Raw genomic sequence first — 19545 nt, 5'->3', positions numbered from 1 at the left:
TACATAATAAACCCGTTCACATTTTCTGGAGGCATGACTCTCAGTTGCTAAGTTTCCAGGATCTGTAATTCTCTATGCAGCATCACATATGACATTCCTTTACAGAAACACATTTAATCTGATAAATCAGTTCATCTTGTGCATTTTCTCAATTACATGCTCTCTTAGATTCCCTTAAGATTCACCATTTCTTACAGGCTCATCTTTTATGTGAAATTTTCCCAATCCCTCGCCTTTCTGGATCTTCTATGATGATCACTGCCCATGTTTCCTACTTTACCCTCCATCGGGTTTTACTTCATGCCTTATATATACAACTAGGCTGTGAAGATCTTATTAGAGAACATATTTATCACACGCTTCCTTTGTGTCTCGCACAGTGAAATTCCTATCACAGAAACAAAACTATAAAAGGAAAGAGCATCTTTGATGATGCACTCAGTACTTTCATGATTACTCCAGAGACTGTTCATGCTGATATCTCTACACCAAATGTATGCCAGACACTGATTAGGTAGAAAGTAAAGAAGATCTACTGTACAACAGAATCAATATGCTAATCTACAGTGTTCATTATTCTCACTTTATAAATGAGAATATATCAGCTGAAAGTTCTGGACACCTATACTATAAGGAGAATGGCAATCAATGTGTCTGTGACCATGACACAGGTGCTGAGAAATTAATAACTACTACAAGAAATATGGGAGAGTCATTGTGACCCTCTGGGTCCTTAGAACGACAATGTCCAGCACGAGGGTGGCTCTAAGACCCGAGTATGTGTGCATCTATCCACAGTGGTCAGAGTTACACGCTGAGATCAAAGTAGAAAGACACACTGTTTGAGCAAACAGCTCCAGCGACCCACCGGTCTCTGGAAAGAACAGTTGTGTGTACAAATGAGATCAGGCTCAGCCATACCTGAAGTCCGCTGTGGCTGCAAAGGACTCCATCTCTGTGATAGAGAAGACGCAGAGGAACCCCTCCCCACTTCGGAAGTAGTTGTCTCTAATTGCAGCGTAGTCCTCCTGCCCAGCTGTGTCTAAGATGTCGATCTGCACCTCCTCCCCATCCAGCACTACCTTCTTCCTGTAGCTGTCTGCTTTGGTAGGTTCATAGTCCTCTACAAACTGGAAAATATGTCCATTTTTTAATTATTAGTTTTACTTCTTAAAAAATCCTTTTAAGAAATCATTACTCTTTACCTGTTTCCCCAAAATGGTAAAAACTATATTGATTTTCATTTTAGATAACTGGTCAGCTTCTTTATCTGCAAAAAGATTAGACTGAAGTCTTACTTCTAGGCTATTTATAGCTTAAAATTAGTCTGTTTTCTTTCTAAAAGCACTATACATATGAAAAACATTACACACACATATATTTTTTTTATCAGATTTAGAATCCCACTCGAGATGATTCCAAATATACAAGATTTTGGTACCAGAATTATGGAGCTACTAACAAGCCAGTATTTAGATAAGCACCACTAATTCTTTCTCTACAAGACAAGTCAATACAAAAAACTGTAACCTTTGGGATCCCAAACTACCTGACCTTTAAACAGTGCCATCCCTACTCCCATTATTATATCCACAGATCTCTTTGCTATGTGAGCATGTGCATGTGTGTGTACGCACGTGGGCTCTCTCTCTCACTCTCACACACACATATGCATGCACGTACGTTGTGTGGGTCTTTAAAATTTGTTTCTATAAATATTTTCAATATTTGCTTAGTGTTTATATCAGTTATTAAAATTTACCTTTGACAGTAAGGGCCCTGAACTGCTACTTACTCAGTTACATACATCCTAAGTCTAGAACAGTAGACAGTACATGAGACCAGTGGCTCTCAACCTTCCTAATGCTGGGACCCTTTATTATAGTTCCTCACGTTGTGGTGACCCGCAACCAAAAAATTATTTTTGCTGGTACTTGATTACTGTAATTTCGCTGTTATAAACTGTAGTGGAAATATCTGTGTTTTCTGATGGTCTTAGGCAACCCCTGTGAAAGGCTCATTCAACCTCCAAATGGGTTGTAACCCACAGGTTGAGAACCATTGTGGTATAATCACAATAATTATTTAAAACATAATTTTTTTTAAAAAATTTAAAATTTATTTTACATCCCAACTGCAGTTTCCCCTTTCTCTTCTTTTCCCAGTCTCTTCCCACCCATTCCCTTTCTGCCTCTCCCATCCTCCTCTTCCTCCATTTCTATTCAGAAAAGGGCAGACCTCCCATGGATATCAACAAAACATAGCATGTCAAGTTGCAGTAAGACTAAGCACCTTCCCATGTATTAGGGCTGGGCAAGGCAACTCAATACGAGGCAAAGGGTTCCAAAAGTCAGCAAGAGTAAAAGACAGCCCCCTACTCCCACTGAGCATAGGAGATCTTCCCATCTTCTGATATCTTCTCCAATTTCTTTCTTCAAAGACTTGAAGTTCTTGTCATACAAGTATATCCCTTGCTTGGTTAGAGTTACACCAAGATATTTTATATTATCTGTGGCTATTATGAAGGGTGTTGTTTTCTTGATTTCTTTCTAAGCCCATTTATCATTTGTATATAGGAGGGCTATTGATTTTTTGAGTTAATCTTTTATCCAGCTGCTTCATTAAGTATATGTTTATAGAGAACCTCGTCATCTTGTTGGAGTGAAACCAGCGCCTGGTTCTGAGCAGGCTTTGCTGAGGTCTTCTTTCTGTATATTAGCATGGCAAGTATCTTTGCAAAGCTCTTCAAGAGCCTTTTTTTTCCCTCATGATGAACCTAGATGATAAGACAAGACTTCTACACAACTGAAGCCTGATGAAACAAGAATCACCATTCCTGCCACTGATTTCTGAGTGGTGACTGCTGAGTACAAGGACATCAGCTTAACCACATGCGGTGTGGGCAACCAGGACAAGACTGGCTGCCAGGGTGCTACTTCCAAAACACCCATGGCTTCATCTTCATAATGCATAGTGTGTGAATGAGGCTCCTGAGGAGTCATCGAGATGTTGGGTGAGGCTGAACTATGGGATGCTACTGTGGTGTTTGCCAACAAGCAGACACTAACTGGACCGCCCCAGTCCCACGAGTGCAGCTGAGATCACACATAAGCTGGGGGTTGCACTCTCTGCACCACAGAACTGGTACATTTGGGTCACCTGTCCCACCAGCAGGGATGTCTCTATACAGGATTAGATTGGCTGTCTAATCAGGTCTGGAACCAGAAGAGAACGAGATCCTTCCTCATCTTACTTCTTCTCTGCCATCAGCTTTCCTCTCATGTGGCAAGCATGATTCCATGGTCCTGAGTGCCACAGCTGTCTTCATGGGATGGTCACATGCACATACAAGTGAAAGCCAGGTTTTAATTAATGTAAATGGTTTCTGTTTCTACCCAGTTTCTGATATTCCAATTCCCTGATAATAGTGAGGAGGGGTTTGGGTATCAGGGCACTTGATTCCTGGAGTCAGCAAGCTGTAGACCAGTATCAGGATTCATTTTGGTGGTTGGTTTTCAACCACCAAACTCAGTGCATTAAAAAAAAAAAAAAGTAAGAGAAGAACACTTCAATATGCCTGGGGTACTGCCTGGATATGAACCCCCTGGGACAGCTGTTACCATCAGCGGCAGGACCACAGCGGAGACCTGTGTCCTGACTGCCTTTGGGTCTCTGGGTCATCTGCATTCCACAGGTTGCTTGTACTTGTGGAGACCTTGGGGCAGACTGGCAGCCATGGGGGTGCAGGGCCTGGCCTTGCCTTTGGCTAGTGAGAGGCTGGGCTAGAAGGCAACCCACATTCCCACCTTGTTCTTGGCCCGCTTGTGCATGCTGGCGGCAGATCAGGAGCTGGTGCAAGTTGGCAGGGCAGATGAGCACACCCATCTCCATGTGTGAAGCGGCTGCCTCCCTCGGCCTGCACGGGTCTGACCTGCCATCCAATGATGACCTCTACTTTTTATTTTGTGTCTGATAAACACTAAAGAAGCTGGAGCTGTTCAGTTTGTCTTGGGGAAACCTCAGAACTGGTTTATTTAGTGTTGTGGAGCAGTTTACTACTTTTAGTACATAACTAATAATCAGCTGTTTCATATCCTTGTTTTCAGTTGTCACCGGCAAGCACTGAAATTATAGCTATTAGAATGAAGTCTCAACTATTTTTAAAAAGTTAAAACATGAATGTTCTTATTTTTGGTTTCCTTACTTGCAGGAAAGGGATTAATGATGGGCATGGTAGCTCAGGCCTATAATCTTAGCATGTGGGAAGCTACTGCAGATAAACTGCCCTGCGTTTCAAGTCAGTCGGGATTAGACAGTGAGACCCTTCTTCAAATCCCCAACCAAAAAAGGGGAGTGAAGGACTAATACAAAGATTAGTTTGAGAGAAGACAGATACGAAATGAATGGTTGTAAAATGCAAATGAACAAATAAACCAGTACTGCGCGGCCTCCTCCCAAGTTTTCTTAGGACAACTAGGACAATCGTGGGTCTGACTGAGGGTGCGGCTGTGTGCGAAAGTGCGGACACGAAAGCAACAGAAACAGGCGAGGGGTGCTTTTTCTTTTTCTTGGTCAGACTACCAAGTTTAACAGTTGAACATTCACTAGAGATGATTCTTCTTGGGCATGATGGAACTTCTCTGAGGTTCTCTTTCTTTCTTCTAAAATGGGGACACTACTACTTACCTACCAGGACTGTTAAAAGGATTAAAAAGGAAAGTATGCTGTGACCATAAACAGGGATTCTATTGAGAGGAGCTGAGAATAAAAAATAAAATATATGCTCATAATTTTATTATCTATTACAATAATTAGATTTCATAATATTCCATTGGGGAAAGAAAGCAGCCTGACACACATACACAGAAATCTGTAACCTGACTAAACAAGTTTTAGTGACACGGCCTGGGCCTGTATCTGTTTAATGGTGGATGCAATACCATGATGAACATGGACTTTGTTCTGAGGTTATGTAACAAACACTGCATTTGTTAATTTCAGTCTCAATGATGTTCTACACTGACTAGAAATGCAAGTAGGAAATTGTCATTAAAATATTTTTTAAAACACTAACGTTAGATTACTCAGAAAAACAAGACAGTTTTCAGTTTTATTCGAAAGCCTGGGGTCTAGAGACTGGCTCTTGAGTTTTCGATTGTAAAATTAAGTAGGTACAGATGTTAGCTAAAACCTTTAAAGTGGAAAAGTAGTATTAAGAGCTTTCAAGGACTGAAAGGATCCAACCAAACCCACTAAACTAAGCTTAAGGACTCCCCTCTCCAGGCCTAACCTCTGTTACCCAAGTGAAGTGGGCACTTACCTCATCATACATGAACTGCAGAGTTAGGGCGGACTTGCCCACACCACCACTGCCCACCATGATGACTTTGTGTAAGGCCAAAGAATTCTGACCCTTGGGTTTATTTGCAGCCATCCTGTTTCCCAGAGTCTTCAGAGGAATAAGAAGAATCTAAGACAAATGAAACAGGTAGAGCTCAGTACCCTCCTTAGAATTCCAGTGGAGGAAAGAAACACAATGCCAGCGCTCATTCTGCAGTGACTGGAAACAGACAGGAAGCAGAGTGCACATTCTGAGAGCAAGAGTCATCCACCAGAGAACACAACAGCATCGAGTCAAGAGTGATTCAAGGGCATTATCTTCTGATAGATTCTGTAATGAGCTGTGACCAGATGTGAAAATTTCCCAGTGCTGGTAATAATGCGGCATCAGTTACAGTGGAGTATCTTCACAAAGAGCAAGGACAGCCTAAAGGATTATTTTGTTTTCATATTAATTCATACGGGCAACGCTTAAAGAAATGGTTCTCCTATTTTCAGTAAGAAACAGAGACTGCCATTTGCACTAAGGACCTCCTTGGAAAGGCTTGCTGTAAGTGAAGAAATCTCATCTAACAACCGGAAACAGACTTACAAATAAGATTCCAGCAGGGAACAATTCAACAACCATGCTATGGGGACATCTGTGGTTTTTGGAATAATCAATATAACTTGATTGTGTTGATATAGCATGCCCTTGCTTTCCTTAGGATATTCATTTGTTTACTATATTAAGGCTCTCATTGTGGAGTTTAGATTCTTACAGAAGCTGTAGTGGTAATGGGTGCTAAGGGCACACAGTTGCCTTTGGCCAGGGTACCAGGATTTAGGAGGGAAAAGGCTGCAAACACGGTAAATGCTGAGCCTGTAGGGAGGTTCAAGCAAAGAGATTGTGCTGTTAGGCACCAAGGGTTACAGCTCCCCCTGCAGTGCCTCCTCCACATTTTGGTAACAGTTTTGCTTAGCAGCAGTTTAGACCTATCCCTCTCTGCCTACCTCATGCCCTGTGTCTCAGCTCAGGCAGCCAAAACTTCTGTAAATGCCCTTTCTTGCCTTCCACCTTTGCCATAAACTTTCCTATTAATCCAGCTATCTCTTCCCAGTTTTGGGGTCTCAGTCTTACCGGAACACTCAATATAAATTAGGCTTTCTTTTTCTGTGTTCCCAGGTAGCATCTAATACTTTCCTTTAATAAGCCCCTTCACAATTTGGAAATTACCTGAGTGTGTAGTTGTTCAATATGGGTTTTCTCAGGCATTGTATGCCAGAAGCCACCTCACTGCAGGACCACCATGCCCATTTGGTTACTCATTTAAACTAATTACTGTCACATAGGAGTGTGTGTATGTGCATACATGCTTGTGCACACATGATCTAAGACTGTAGGCATGCACATGCCAGGGTGGACAAGCGGATGACCACAATTGGGTTATCAGGTTCTTGGTGGTATTGCTTTGGGCCTGTGGTTGGGAATCACAGCAAAGAATGTGTAGCAAGCCAAAGATTTCCATTTGAATGGAGGTCAGGAAACAAAGACAGAAAGGAGAGGAAAGGGGCTCCCAATATCCCCCTTAAGGGCATGCCCCAAATGACCTAACTTCTTTCTACTAGGTCACACTTCCTAAACATTCTACCATGTCCCAACAGCACCACAAGTTAGCAACCAAGCTTTCCATGTTTAAAACCAAACTATAATAACTAATCTGGGTGGTGCTTTACATGATAAACAGCTAAAGTCCCTTCCTACCAGAACATTAGACATACATAAAAATAGGAAAATTCTACTAGTTCAATAAAAAGGAGGGTGTGTGTGTGTGTGATGGGATAAAGAGCAGGGAGATGGATTAGGTTAACAGAGAGTCAAGACTGACTTCTCTGAAGGGGTGACATCTGAGGGCTGAGAACAGAAGCGCCTGCCAGTTCTGAGGGCAGAGCATTTCAGACATCAGGAATACAGCACACACCATCTACAACACGGAGGAACTGGCATGCTCCGAGGACTAGGAAAGCTGGTGAAGATGAAGCCTCATAAGTACCATGAAAGCAGCATGAAGTAGGACTGACAGGCAGGGAGAGGAAGGATCACAAACGGCATTGAAAGTGTGGAAAAGTGCTTGGATTTATGGTAAGTAGACAAGGAAAGTGGCAGTCTTTCTAAGCAGGAGTCTGCTATAATTTCATCTGAGTTCTCTGACAGATCATCCTGGCTATGAGGAGAACTGATGGCACAAGGGTAAGAGCGGAAACGGTTGGAAAAACTTGGTGGCACACTTCTGTTATTTTAGTTCTTGGGAAGTGAAGGCAGGAGAATCCAAGGGTTCAAGGTCATGCTTGGTTACACTGGAGCTCAAGGTTAGCCTGAACTACAGGGGACCCTGTTATCATATCCAATCCCCTCTCCCCAAACAAAAAGACTTGCAAATACAGGAGTTGATCTTAGTTGTACATAGAGCTGGAGAGACGTGGGCTGCAATGACAGGCAGCAGAGAAATCATAGCAATGCTGATTCTGCCCTCTCAACTATTCTATACTATCTGTCTCAGGGACAATAACATTTATTGAGTACTTACTAAGTGCCAGGCATTGTTTTGAGTACACTGTACACAGTACCTTGGTCTAGTTCATTTATGGGCAACTCTATGGTATATGTCCTGTTTAATTTCCTGTAACAGATGAGTTAGTTATAAGAGTTGCAAACGTGATGTGCTACAAGTAAGCAGCCTGATCTTTTTTTTTTTTTTTTCGAGACAGAGTTTCTCTGTGGTTTTGGAGCCTGTCCTGGCACTAGCTCTGTAGACCAGGCTGGTCTCGAACTCACAGAGATCCGCCTGCCTCTGCCTCCCAAGTGCTGGGATTAAAGGCGTGCGCCACCACCGCCCGGCAAGCAGCCTGACCTTTATTTTTTGAACACTTATTCTTCTCTTATATATTACATCCTACTGCAGTTTCTCCTCCCTCCTCTCCGTCCAGTCCCTCCCTCCACCTCCCCTCTCCCTCAGATCCACTCCTTCTATGTTTCCCACCAGAAAAGAGCAGGCCTCCCAGGGATATCAACTAAACATGGCATAACAAGTTATAATAAGACCTGGCACATACACTCATAAGAAGGCTGGACAAAGCAAGCCAGTAAGCAAAGGGTCCCAAAAGCATCCCAAAAGTAGTAAAAGAGTTGGAGACAGCCCCTGTCCCACTGTTAGGAGTCCTACCAGAACATCAAGCTACACACCATAATATATATGCAGAGGACCTAAATCAGACCCATATAGCCTCCCTGATTGTGGGTTGGTTCAGTCTCTGTGAGCCCCTGTGAGACCTGGTTAGCTGATTCTGTGGACCCTGTTATTGTGGTGTACATGATCCCTCTGGCTTCTAAGACAAACTGTCCTGGAACTTATAATTCTCCTGCTTCAGCCTTCCAAGTACAGGAACTATAAGCATGCAAAGTCAAGCTTGGCCACAAATATAACATTTTAAAATAAGAATCTAAGTACAGCTTTTAGTTTACTAACATTTGAAAGTCTTTTTAAGGCAGAGTTTGTGTTCTCTTTATATTGGTTTCTTTGATCTTTTGACTTAAGACTTCCTATGACCAAACTTTTCCCTATAACCCAAACACATACCAAAGTATATTTATTGTGAAAGTCAGGTACTGTCTTAAGGACATACTGATTAGTAATGCTTTCAAAATTACATCTGTAAATAATTGCTAGAAACCAAGAATTTAAAATTGACAATAGATTCTCAAGCCACAATGGTTCTCTTCATGTCAATGACTCCTACCTTTTACAGATCACTAATTACCTGCTAATCTGAGGAACTGTGTTTGAACAATCAAGAGGAATGGGAGGGAAGCGGAAAGTCAGGGAGGAAGCATAAAGCTGCAAACTTTAAATTCTGCTTGCTGCACACACACACACACACACACACACACACACACACACACCCACCCCATCCAGCCAGGTCAGCAACTTGGTAGCACTACAAGACGTCTACTGTATATCTAAAGCCCTACAAAGGCCACTTTATAATCTGTTTACCACAGGCTCATTCCCAAGAGCCCCTCTTCTAATCCTAGCACGGGTGTTGGTCAGCCGATGCTCACACAAACACTCCTAGAACCTGTGCTCTTTTTCTCCTCTCAACACATTTTCCCGATTTTAAGTGTAATGCTTCAAAACTTAAGAGCAGTTGCTGTTCTTGCAAAGAACCCAGGTTTGATCTACAGCACTCAGATGGAAGCGTACAACCATCCCTAACTCCAACCATCCCTAATTTCCTGGAAATCTGATGCCCTCTTATGTTCTTTGAGGGCATCAGGCACATACTCGCACAATGTACTTATATACATGTAGGCAAAACTCATACTCAGAAAAAAATAATAAATCTAAAACAATACTATTAAAAATAAGCATGAACAGACTCAATAAGAAAATTCAAATAGTCAACACAAGACGGAAAGACACAAATAAGAAAGACAGACAACCACTGTCTTTTGGGTCTAAGTCACTTTACTCAATATAGTAAAAAAATAAATAAATAAAGTATGTTCTAGTCTAATTCCAGGTTCACTGGGAGACCCTCTCTCAAATAAATGTGCAACCCCAGCTTCCCAATATTTACATACACCAATCATACATACACGGTCATACACACAAAAATAAAACATAAATTCAATCTAATGGTTAAAAGCCAAATTAAACCACTTATGAACCTTAACAGGCTCAACTAAGAGAGCAGTTTGATAACTAAAGCAATGACATGTGGAAGATCTAACCCCATGGAAGTAGGCTTTTCCTGGAGGGCTCTTCTAATACAATGTCCTTTAGAATTCTTGTCTTCCAGTTCTACAAGGTAACATGATTTTAATGAGCTGCTTTGCTTTTACATTGAAGTAAGATTTCTTTTTAAAAAAGATATACAATAAAACTGAAGGATCACAGAAGATAGCATAAATAAACCAAACTCCTCATTTCTCATATGAGGAAATAGAGGTATCAGAAGAGTTAGGTCACTTGTATGAAGTTCTAGGGAGTTGTGGTAGAGCACTGGTTCTCAACCTCCCTAAAACTGCGACCCTCTAGTACAGCTTTTTCATGTTGTGGTGACCCCCAACCATAAAATTATTTCACTGCTACTTCACAGCTGCAATTCTGCTACTGTTATCAATCATAATGTAAACATGATATGCAGGATCTGTCTGAGAACCGCAGTGGTAAAGTTAAACCTAGAGCTGATCCAGGATTCAGACCCTGAACTGCTAGTTTCCATATTCCCCACAGTGTTACTTAGTTTTTTACTGGGCGGGGCTTCAGGACACACCTTGGCTGCAGTGGGAGTTTTACCAAGACAAGGACTTGTTTCAGTAGCCGCTGTGGCAGCTGCATTCCATCACTAGGGAACCCGCAGCAGCGCTTACATCACCTTTCTCTTCCCCAGTTCTCGCTGATCATGAATCACACCTGCCTCATAACTAATCCCAAATGAGTCAGCCTGACTCTAAGGCTCGGAAAGAAGAAAATAAAAGATTAAAGCTCTTTACATGCCATTGTACACGAGTTCAACCCGATAAAACTACAAGCATGAACAGATGAAGCCTGGGGTGTTTAATTTAAGTAGAATAAATTCTTGAGCCTAAATATAGTTGTTACTCTCATAAGCCAAAGGAATATTGAGAACAAAGAAAGGTCAAATAAGCTGAATTTGAATCACTAGTTACATTTCAGTCGAGAGAACACAACTATAATGAAGCATGGAACTAAATAAATAAAAGAGAGCAGTATAAGGGTTTTGACTTTGACCCTCAAACATCTACAGATTAGTTACAATATCAGAGACTACAGAGTTCCTTGTAAGAATACTGCCTGCACTGTAATGACAGGCAATCCACCTGGTTAAAAGTGAAAGTAGTCTGCATAGTGTACATAAATTCTCCAAAGACCATCTGAACACAGGTTAGGATGTGAATTCCTCAGCCCCTCCTCCACTGCTCTCTCTCTTCTTCTATTCTTCACCTTCTAACTGTTGTATGTTAATCCTGATCATTTTGCAATTTCTGCAAATAAAATATTTGAGAACAATTTGTGGACATTTGGGCCAACTAGTAAAATGGATTTGTAAACAGCTAAATACTGCTATTAAAAACAGGCCCTGTGAGGACTGACATGCCATGACTTGGCATACTTAATTAACAACACAGAATTTCCCAAATGTTATGTTTAGATGGGAAAAGAAAGCTTTCACTATTAAAACCTGACCTAACCACTGTTACTCTACATATACTTTAGACTTTTACTTGCAATAGGGACTGAAATACACCATACAGTAAATAAACTGCACAAACTCACACATCTGAACACTATTATCCCTTCTTTCCCCTATACTTCTCTCCAGAGATCTGATTTTCTATAACAGATTAGTTAAGCATTTTTGAGTTACATAAAAATGAAGTTATGCAACAAGTACTGCTTTCTTCTCTTATATTAATTTCTTAAAAATTAAAAAAAGCTAACAAGAAAATTAACTGCTTGCCTGGCAAGCATGGATATGTAGAAATCAACAAATAAGACTCAAAAACTACATTTATTCACGGCACAATATACACTGCTTTGTTTGGCTTCTTTCATTCAGCATAATTTTGAGATCCACTCCTGCTGCTTCTGTCAATAGTCCACTTCATTTCATTGCTAAGTAGTATTCTGCAGTATGATCACACTGCAATTCCTTATCCACTCACTTTCTGATGAGCATTTCTATTGTTTAAAACTTTCAGCATCTGTTAACAAAGGTGCAAAGGGCAATGCAGTACAAATAAGCTTCCCAAAAGTAACGCCGAAATAACTAAATATCCATATTTAAAAATTAGCATGGACCGTATATCATATCATATCAATAAATAACTCTAAGTGGACCATTCCAGATAACAAACTAAACCTACAAATCTTCTAGAAGCAGAAGAATAAGCATGTGACCCTAGCTTAGGTAATAATTTTTAGATTTAACACCAAAAGCAAAATCCATGAAAGACCAAATGATGAAGACACTTTCATCAAACTGAAAATTCTGCTCTTGAAAATACAATTAAGAAACTGAAGATAAGCTTCTGAATGGGAAATGATTTTTACAGTTTAAAAATAGAATTACTGAGGAAACGGCAAGAATGTGCAGATTTTGTCTTGCTGGCACAATCTTTCTAGTTTATTACTGTAAAAAATGGAATGAACTGCTTATAAACGCTCAGCAAAGAATTAAGCACACAAAATGGGGAAGAAGACTGAGCTGATTCAATTCTTTCTCACTCTATATATACAGTTCGATTTCTATGACCACTTTAATGCAGATTTGCTACAATAGTTGATGATAAACATAGCAATTATTTTGTGGTCCATACAACTCAATCAAAATGTTTTTAGTTAAACATTTTGGGGGCTGCAGAGGTGGCTCAGCGAGTGTTTGCTGTCCACGTCTGGGGACCTGAGTTTGAATCCCTTGCATCAATCCCAGGCCTGAGAGTTATATCGGTCTGGACTCCAAATCCCAGCAGGCCAGGTCCTGACCCCTCCCTTGCAGGGGGGGGAGGGTCAGGACCACTCCCACAGAGTATTTAAATGGACTCCTAAAAGAGGAATGTGTGGTCTCTTTTCCTTCCTCCTGGCGGCCTCCTGGTTCCCCCTCGGGGGCCACCTTAGAGCGCAGAACTCCTATTAAACCTAGATATTTCTTAATTTGGCTTGTTTTGATTTGGCTTGATTGGGAATTTTGCGTTGGTAGAGAGCTCGCATTAAGAAATATTCCTAACATCTACAGTTATAGCTGCAGTTTTCTTTAATTATGAAAGAAAGTTATGTATAAAACTTTGGATTCACTAAAATAAGATAGGTAATGTGGCATTTTCTTCTGGATTTGCTAAATGCAAACAGACTGAATATTGTAAATTAATTGTTACTTAACTGTTTTTGTTGTATATAGTTTCACTATGTTAAAGTTAAAACCTTTCATTTTTATTTAGACAAAAGGGGAAAATGTTGTGGAATAATATTTTAAGGTATGTTACATTTCTTCTTATTGCTTTTGTTTACAACACAAAAACATGCTCCATTTGTTTGGTTAAAGAAAGTTAACCTGTGGAGAGGTTAGAGGCTGAGTCAACAACTAATGGAAGAGAAGCAGCAGGGAGGGGCCAGGTGTAGCAAGTGTTCTTAAGTGGGAGCTGAGCAGGATGTCTCACAGATCTTTCCAGAGATGCGAGCAAGGAGAGAAGGTTAGCTACTTGCAACTCAGCCTCTCTGAGCTATCAGAATTTCACCTCAAAACAAAACAAAAAAGGGTCTGGGATGTAACTGAGCAGTAAAGTGTCTGTCTAGAAGTGTAAAGTCCTGGGTTACACCACCACTTCCCCAATTCCCAACTCTCGTCCCCAAAAATCCTAACAGAAGGGCTGGGCAGAGAAGGAAGAAGCAGTAAATCAGGGCCGAGGTCAGACTGCTTCCAGGCTACACCTGTGCATGGAGGACTCCGTCACATGGTCACCCATCATTACTCTCATGCAGATCTACAATAAAAAACAGCAAGTGGGGCAAAGGAAGTACAAAACGTGGTTTACAGAGAAAAAGAGCACCTGGAAATATAATGCTGGAGCCCAGTATTGTGCTAAGAGAGATAAGAAGACCGAGGAGAGGCATGATGTGTATTGAAATAAAGGGAGGGGTGCCATCAGGGCAAGACACCTGTATCCTCAGCTAAGCGTCCAACTTAGGAAAAGGCCTAAATAATTTCTGTTCCTAAAGAGCAGCAACCAAAGCTGCTGCGGATGTGATTCAGGGAGGCCAGACTCCATTCCAAGCAGGCAGCAGAACTTAGCAGAACTTAGTGGTTCTGGCTTTTGAGTCATGAAAGACACAAGACAAAGAGAGATGTGGAATCTTCCTCCAGAGTTAAGGGGAACTTCTGAGGCTACAGCTGTGTGGCAGGGGAGGCCTTGCATGTAGGTCCTGAGAGAGCAGTACATGAAGCTATGAAAGTGAAGCCTGGATTATGTTAGAGACTCCAAGATGTTAGAGGTGCCAGAGCTGTGGTCCATCTGCCAAGGAGAGCTGCACACAGGGAGTGGAACCAACCCAGAGAAGTATCTTGAGGCAGCAAAGCCTAACAGAGCCACCTAAATCCTTTGACATCAGACAAAGAACTACAGAATTTTCCCTGCTGAGTTTTGGTCTTACTTTCCTCCAGCATTTCCTCACTGTACCCTCCCCACCAGATTAGGAATGGTGATGTATATTCTGTGCCACTGCACGCGAGAAGCATGTGCTCTCCTGTTTTATTTTCATAGGTGGTTATTTAGGAAACTGCCTTGAGTCTCAGAAGAAACTTTGGCTCTTAAAACAGTGTTGAGACTGTGAAAGACTGAGGGATTCTGAAGAGGGACGAATACACGTACCATTAAGATATAGCCAGGGAGTGGAATGTGCTTTAAATGAGAATGGAATGGCACCCATAGGCCCCAGTTAGTGAACTGCTTAGGTTTAGGAAGTGTGGCCTTGATGGAGGAGATAATTTACTTGGGAGGGGTGGGTGAGTTCTTTAAATTTCTTGCCACCACCAGTGTGCGCTCTCTGCCTCCTGCTTACATATTCACATGTGAGTTCTCAGCTATTCCTGCCTCCATGCCTTCACTCTACCATCAAGAACTCTAACCCTATGAAATTGCAGCCCAATTAAATGCTTTCTTTTAGTGTTTGTCACAGCAACAGAAAAGTAACTAATGCAGAAGTTCACATGCAGCATTTATGTAGGAACTTTATTTTTAATTTGTGAGTATAAATAAGAAACCATGAGCAAAATTTCAGTAAAAGTAACCTGACTAATGATACATAAAAATTGTCTAATTTCTAGAATATTTGGTTATCTGCATTCCAGTTTTCTATCCTGAACATTACTCTTAAAACCAGGAAAAAGAAAATGAAAAGCTATTGAAAATAAAAAGAATTCACACGTACTTATGATTTTAATATAACCAAACTGTCAGAAATAACTACTCTGGGCAACTACAGCAACACTGGCCACATGGTAATGTTGGAAGAGCACAACTTAAAATTTTATTAGCATTCTATTAGGTCAGTGTGGGCAACAGTCCCAAGAAGACTCACAACCAATGTTGTACTAGGGCTGGTATGTGTGACCAATACAATACAGTTGAGATGAAGGCGTGTCATTTCTAGGACACAGTAAGTTTTTGTTCTGGCTGTTCTCTCATTGTTTATTTGGGGAGGGGGGACATGGTTATGAGTAACTTTAAGGAGAGGCCCAAGGTGCAAAGAACTGAAGCCCCCTGTGAACAACAATATAAACGAGGAAGCAGATTCTCTAGACCTAGCCAAGTCTCAGCTGAGTGCTGCCTGATGAGATACTGAGTTAGAACCACATAGCTAAGCAGGTTTTAGACTCCTGACTCACAGGAGGGGTGAGAGAAATAAATGTATGCTGGTCCAAGTAGCAGAGATTGAGGTGATTTGTAATGCAGACATATGTAACTACACAACTAGCTTACGATTTCAGAGACTGTTATGACTTGGATTAAAATGTCCTAAAGGCTTGATCTCTAAACAAGAGTCAGAGGTGGATGGAGCCTTTGGGAGGTAACTGGACTGGGGACTTTAATCTCACCAATACATTATCCACCAATGGAGTCATAACTAAAGGTGATGGGAACCTCAGTCCCTTTCTCTTTCCCTCCCTCACTCCTTCCTTTGCTTCTCTGCATGAGTCAAGTGGCTCTGCTTTGCCATGTACTTCATGTCTTAACACTCTGCCTCAAAAGGCCCGGAAACAATCTTTCTTTCTTTTACATTGATTTTTTTTTCAATACTTTGTCATGTAGCTAGAAAGCTAACAGAGATTAAGGACTTTTCAAGGACCCACTTAGGAAAAGTACCTAAGCTGCAAGCCAGTTTGCTAAGTTCAAGGTTCTGATTTCCAATGTTTTGACCAAACCAAAACAGATACTTGAATTCATTCTTGAAAACAAAACAGTTCCCTTATTTAACTTCTGCTTCTTTGCCTTCGCCATTCCCATTTTAACCTCTCTTCTTCAGCTCCTATAAACCCAGTCAGCCAGCTTTCAAGCATACTTAGAGCTTTGTAGTGTTTACTCAGTTCTGCCACAGGGACACCAAAGCAGTCATCACTGACAATACCAAGTCAAAAAGTATGGCTGTATTCCAAAACAACTTTTATCTAAAATCTGGCAGTGGGGTGGATTTGGCTCTTTGCCCATTTTATGAACAATCTTGGTAATCCAAATGCTTCCACTCATCCAGCAGATACCATTCACTGCAGCTAATTCAAGTTATCACTCAACAAAACTGTCTTCTTGTCATTCATCAATCCTTTACCTTATAGAATAGGAACAGCTCTGCTCCACTTCCATTTTTCATAACTCACTGACATGCTCTTCTCAAGGACATCAAAGACCAAACTGCTGAGGCCAATTCTCCATCTTCACTACGATGCACTTGTTAGTAGCAGTTCACTGAGACAGTCACCCTCTTTTTCATAAACGTTTCCTTGAAAAAACATTTTGTTTTTGTTTTTTGAGACAAGGGCTTCTTCGTGTAATAACCTGGCTGTCCTGGAACTTGCTCTGTAGACCAGGCTAGCATCGAAATAACAGAGATCCACCTGCCTCGTCTCCTGAGTGCTGGAATTCAAGGCATGAGCCACTAACTATATCAGGATGAAAAAAACTATTTTTACTTACATATATGTATGTGCATCTGTATGTAAGCTGTGTATGTGTTGGGTGGGGGAAGGTGTTCATGGAGGCCAGAGGAGTACTGGATGCCCTGGAGATGGAGTTACAGGTAGTTGTGAGCTGCTCAGCATGGCTGCTAGGAACTGTACTCTGGTTTTCTGGAAGGGCAGCAAGATCTTTTAACCACTGACTGAATCATCTTGCTAGCTCCTTATAAAACATTAAAAAAAAAATCCACCTTGATTTCCAGGGTATTATAATTACCCACTGTTGTTTCCCCCACAAATTTCTATTTACCTTTTATACTTAGTTACTTCACTCTAAATGCTGGCTTAGTTGGACCTCCTTTTCTATCTACATTTAGCCAAGAAGGACTTCACTCAATTATGGTGCAATTTGTATAACAACAAAATATCTGAGATTGGGTGATTATAAAACAAAGGAATTTACTTTTTGTATATTTGAGGCAGTAAGTCTAACTTGAGATGCCACAGTTAAGAGAGTACTATTCTTTATTTCAAGACGGCATCTCCAAGATGACAAACACTCAGACAGTGGAAAAGCAGTTCCCTCCAGTCCTTTTATAAGCACACACATTGTATTTGTGAGAGTTCCATCCTCATAGCCTGATCTCCCCAAAGCTCCACCCGGTACCATTTTGCCTTGTGGACTGAGTTTCAATATGGACTTTGGAGGTGCTGAACATTAAACTACACACACACATACACACACACACACACACATATGGATACTCATTTATACTTCAGATTTAAATAAAATTTCACTAATGCCAGAGTCACATTTTTTCCTAATCAATACTAGAACCAGCTGTCTAATAATCTTTATCATGACTGTCTATACTCCAAGCTACCAATACTGAACTCTTAATTCACCCACCTCAATAAGGCTCTCTTCACTTTCCTTCTATTAGTAAAGGGCAACCCCATCACATCAAGTTGCTCGAATAAAGCCCTTGGATTCACTATCATAGCTAAGATCTTACCTGCTGACAAATCCCTCAAACTGTACCTTCTCCAAGACTTCCATGTTATCAGAATAAAGTCCCGCAGTGGTCTCTACCTATTCTACATGCTTTTGATATCCTTTATGTGGGATAAAACATGGTTCACTCTCTTATGGTCATGGATACTCTCATGTAAAACACAACATCCAAGCGGCAGGGATTCTACTCAGTTCATTTGTTGTCACAGTTCTGTCACCTTGGCTAATTCCTGACATATAGCAGTCATTGAGTGTTTGCTGAATGAATGAATAAAGTGTGAAAGGGGCAATGTCTTTTTCCTAAAGTTGATGGAAAATTGTCACCAAAACACTTTATATGTTCATTTTTAATTTTCCCAGTATTTAGAACAATAAAAGCTCTGATTATACACTAAATTGGAAAGGTTAGACTATGTAGCAATGGGCCTACGCTGACCCTCTTAAAAATTCTGGTTTATTGCTGTTCATAAATCTTTACAGACCATGTTTTTCAGCCTGAAAAGATTGCACACAAAACCCTAGAACCTTTAAAATCTATAATAGTCTAAAATTTGGATATGGCTAATTAAAAAAAATTATTAGAAGTGTGTGTGTGCACAGGCGTGCACAAGTGCGAAGGTGAGAAGACAACTTGTGAAGTTGGTTCTCTCCTACCTTTACATGCATCCCAGAGATCAAACCTGGGTAGTCAGGCTTGTATGGCAAGTGAGCCATCTTGCCCTCCCAGATGTGACTTTAGAGACAGCATTATAAAAACTGACAGGAAGGTTTAAGTGTGACTTCCTGGGAAAATGTTCTGATATACTTAAGTGTTACACCAGCTGATAAAGACTGCTCAAGGGCTTAGAAACTTACCTCTCAGTCTTTAATTATAACACGGATAAGAAGGCAAGAGTTTTTGGACGTTTTATTTTTATGATAAGTCACATAAATAGGACTCTGAAGCCACTTAGAGTGCTAGAATAAACCATCATAGGCTGAGTAGCTTATAGACAACAAGCACTTATTTCTCTTAATTCTTAAATCTTCAAAAGCTAAGATCAGGGTGCCAGAATATCAGCTGTCTGAGTCACAAGTTCACATGGTATGAGAAGTGAAGGATTTCTCTGGAGTCATACAAACCCCTTCTTGAGGGTTCTACCTTCATGACCTAATCAACTCCCCAAAGCTCTATCTTCCAAATCTATCATCTTGGAAGTTAAGAGCTCATTATATAAACCTTGGGGATACATAACTTTGCATGTCTAAACTGGAATTAAAATATGGAACTAGAAAAATCCCAAAACTGCACTAATGCAAGTTTTAGTTTTAGGAAATACATTAAAATAGTTGCAGACACCTAAGAAACTCTTTAATCAGAGATAGCCAACTAGACTTTAACACGTACAAAAATAATCTTCATAGTTGCGTCATTAACAAAGAATAATCACATGTCAAGGCTTATAAGGGCAGAAGCAATA

General features: G+C 40.7%; 1 protein-coding gene across 1 annotated transcript in view; it reads right to left on the bottom strand.

Annotated features, from left to right (window-relative positions):
• The window catches only part of Rala (RAS like proto-oncogene A), a 47891-nt gene that overhangs the window by 12600 nt on the left and 15746 nt on the right, over nt 1–19545 (bottom strand). The window contains exons 2-3 of the mRNA XM_050142341.1: nt 5321–5470; nt 922–1130 (exon numbers count right to left, since the gene is read on the bottom strand). Coding sequence (XP_049998298.1) covers nt 922–1130; nt 5321–5434 — 323 coding nt within the window. The 5' untranslated portion in view covers nt 5435–5470. The remainder of the gene's footprint in view (nt 1–921; nt 1131–5320; nt 5471–19545) is intronic.

This window comes from Alexandromys fortis, unplaced genomic scaffold, assembly GCF_014885135.2.
Source record: "Alexandromys fortis isolate MF-2015 unplaced genomic scaffold, M_Fortis_MF-2015_v1.1 scaffold_5, whole genome shotgun sequence".
Classification (NCBI taxonomy): Eukaryota; Metazoa; Chordata; class Mammalia; order Rodentia; family Cricetidae; genus Alexandromys; species Alexandromys fortis.
The sequence above is the reverse complement of the archived record's forward strand: the minus strand, read 5'-3'. Positions and strand labels throughout refer to the sequence as shown.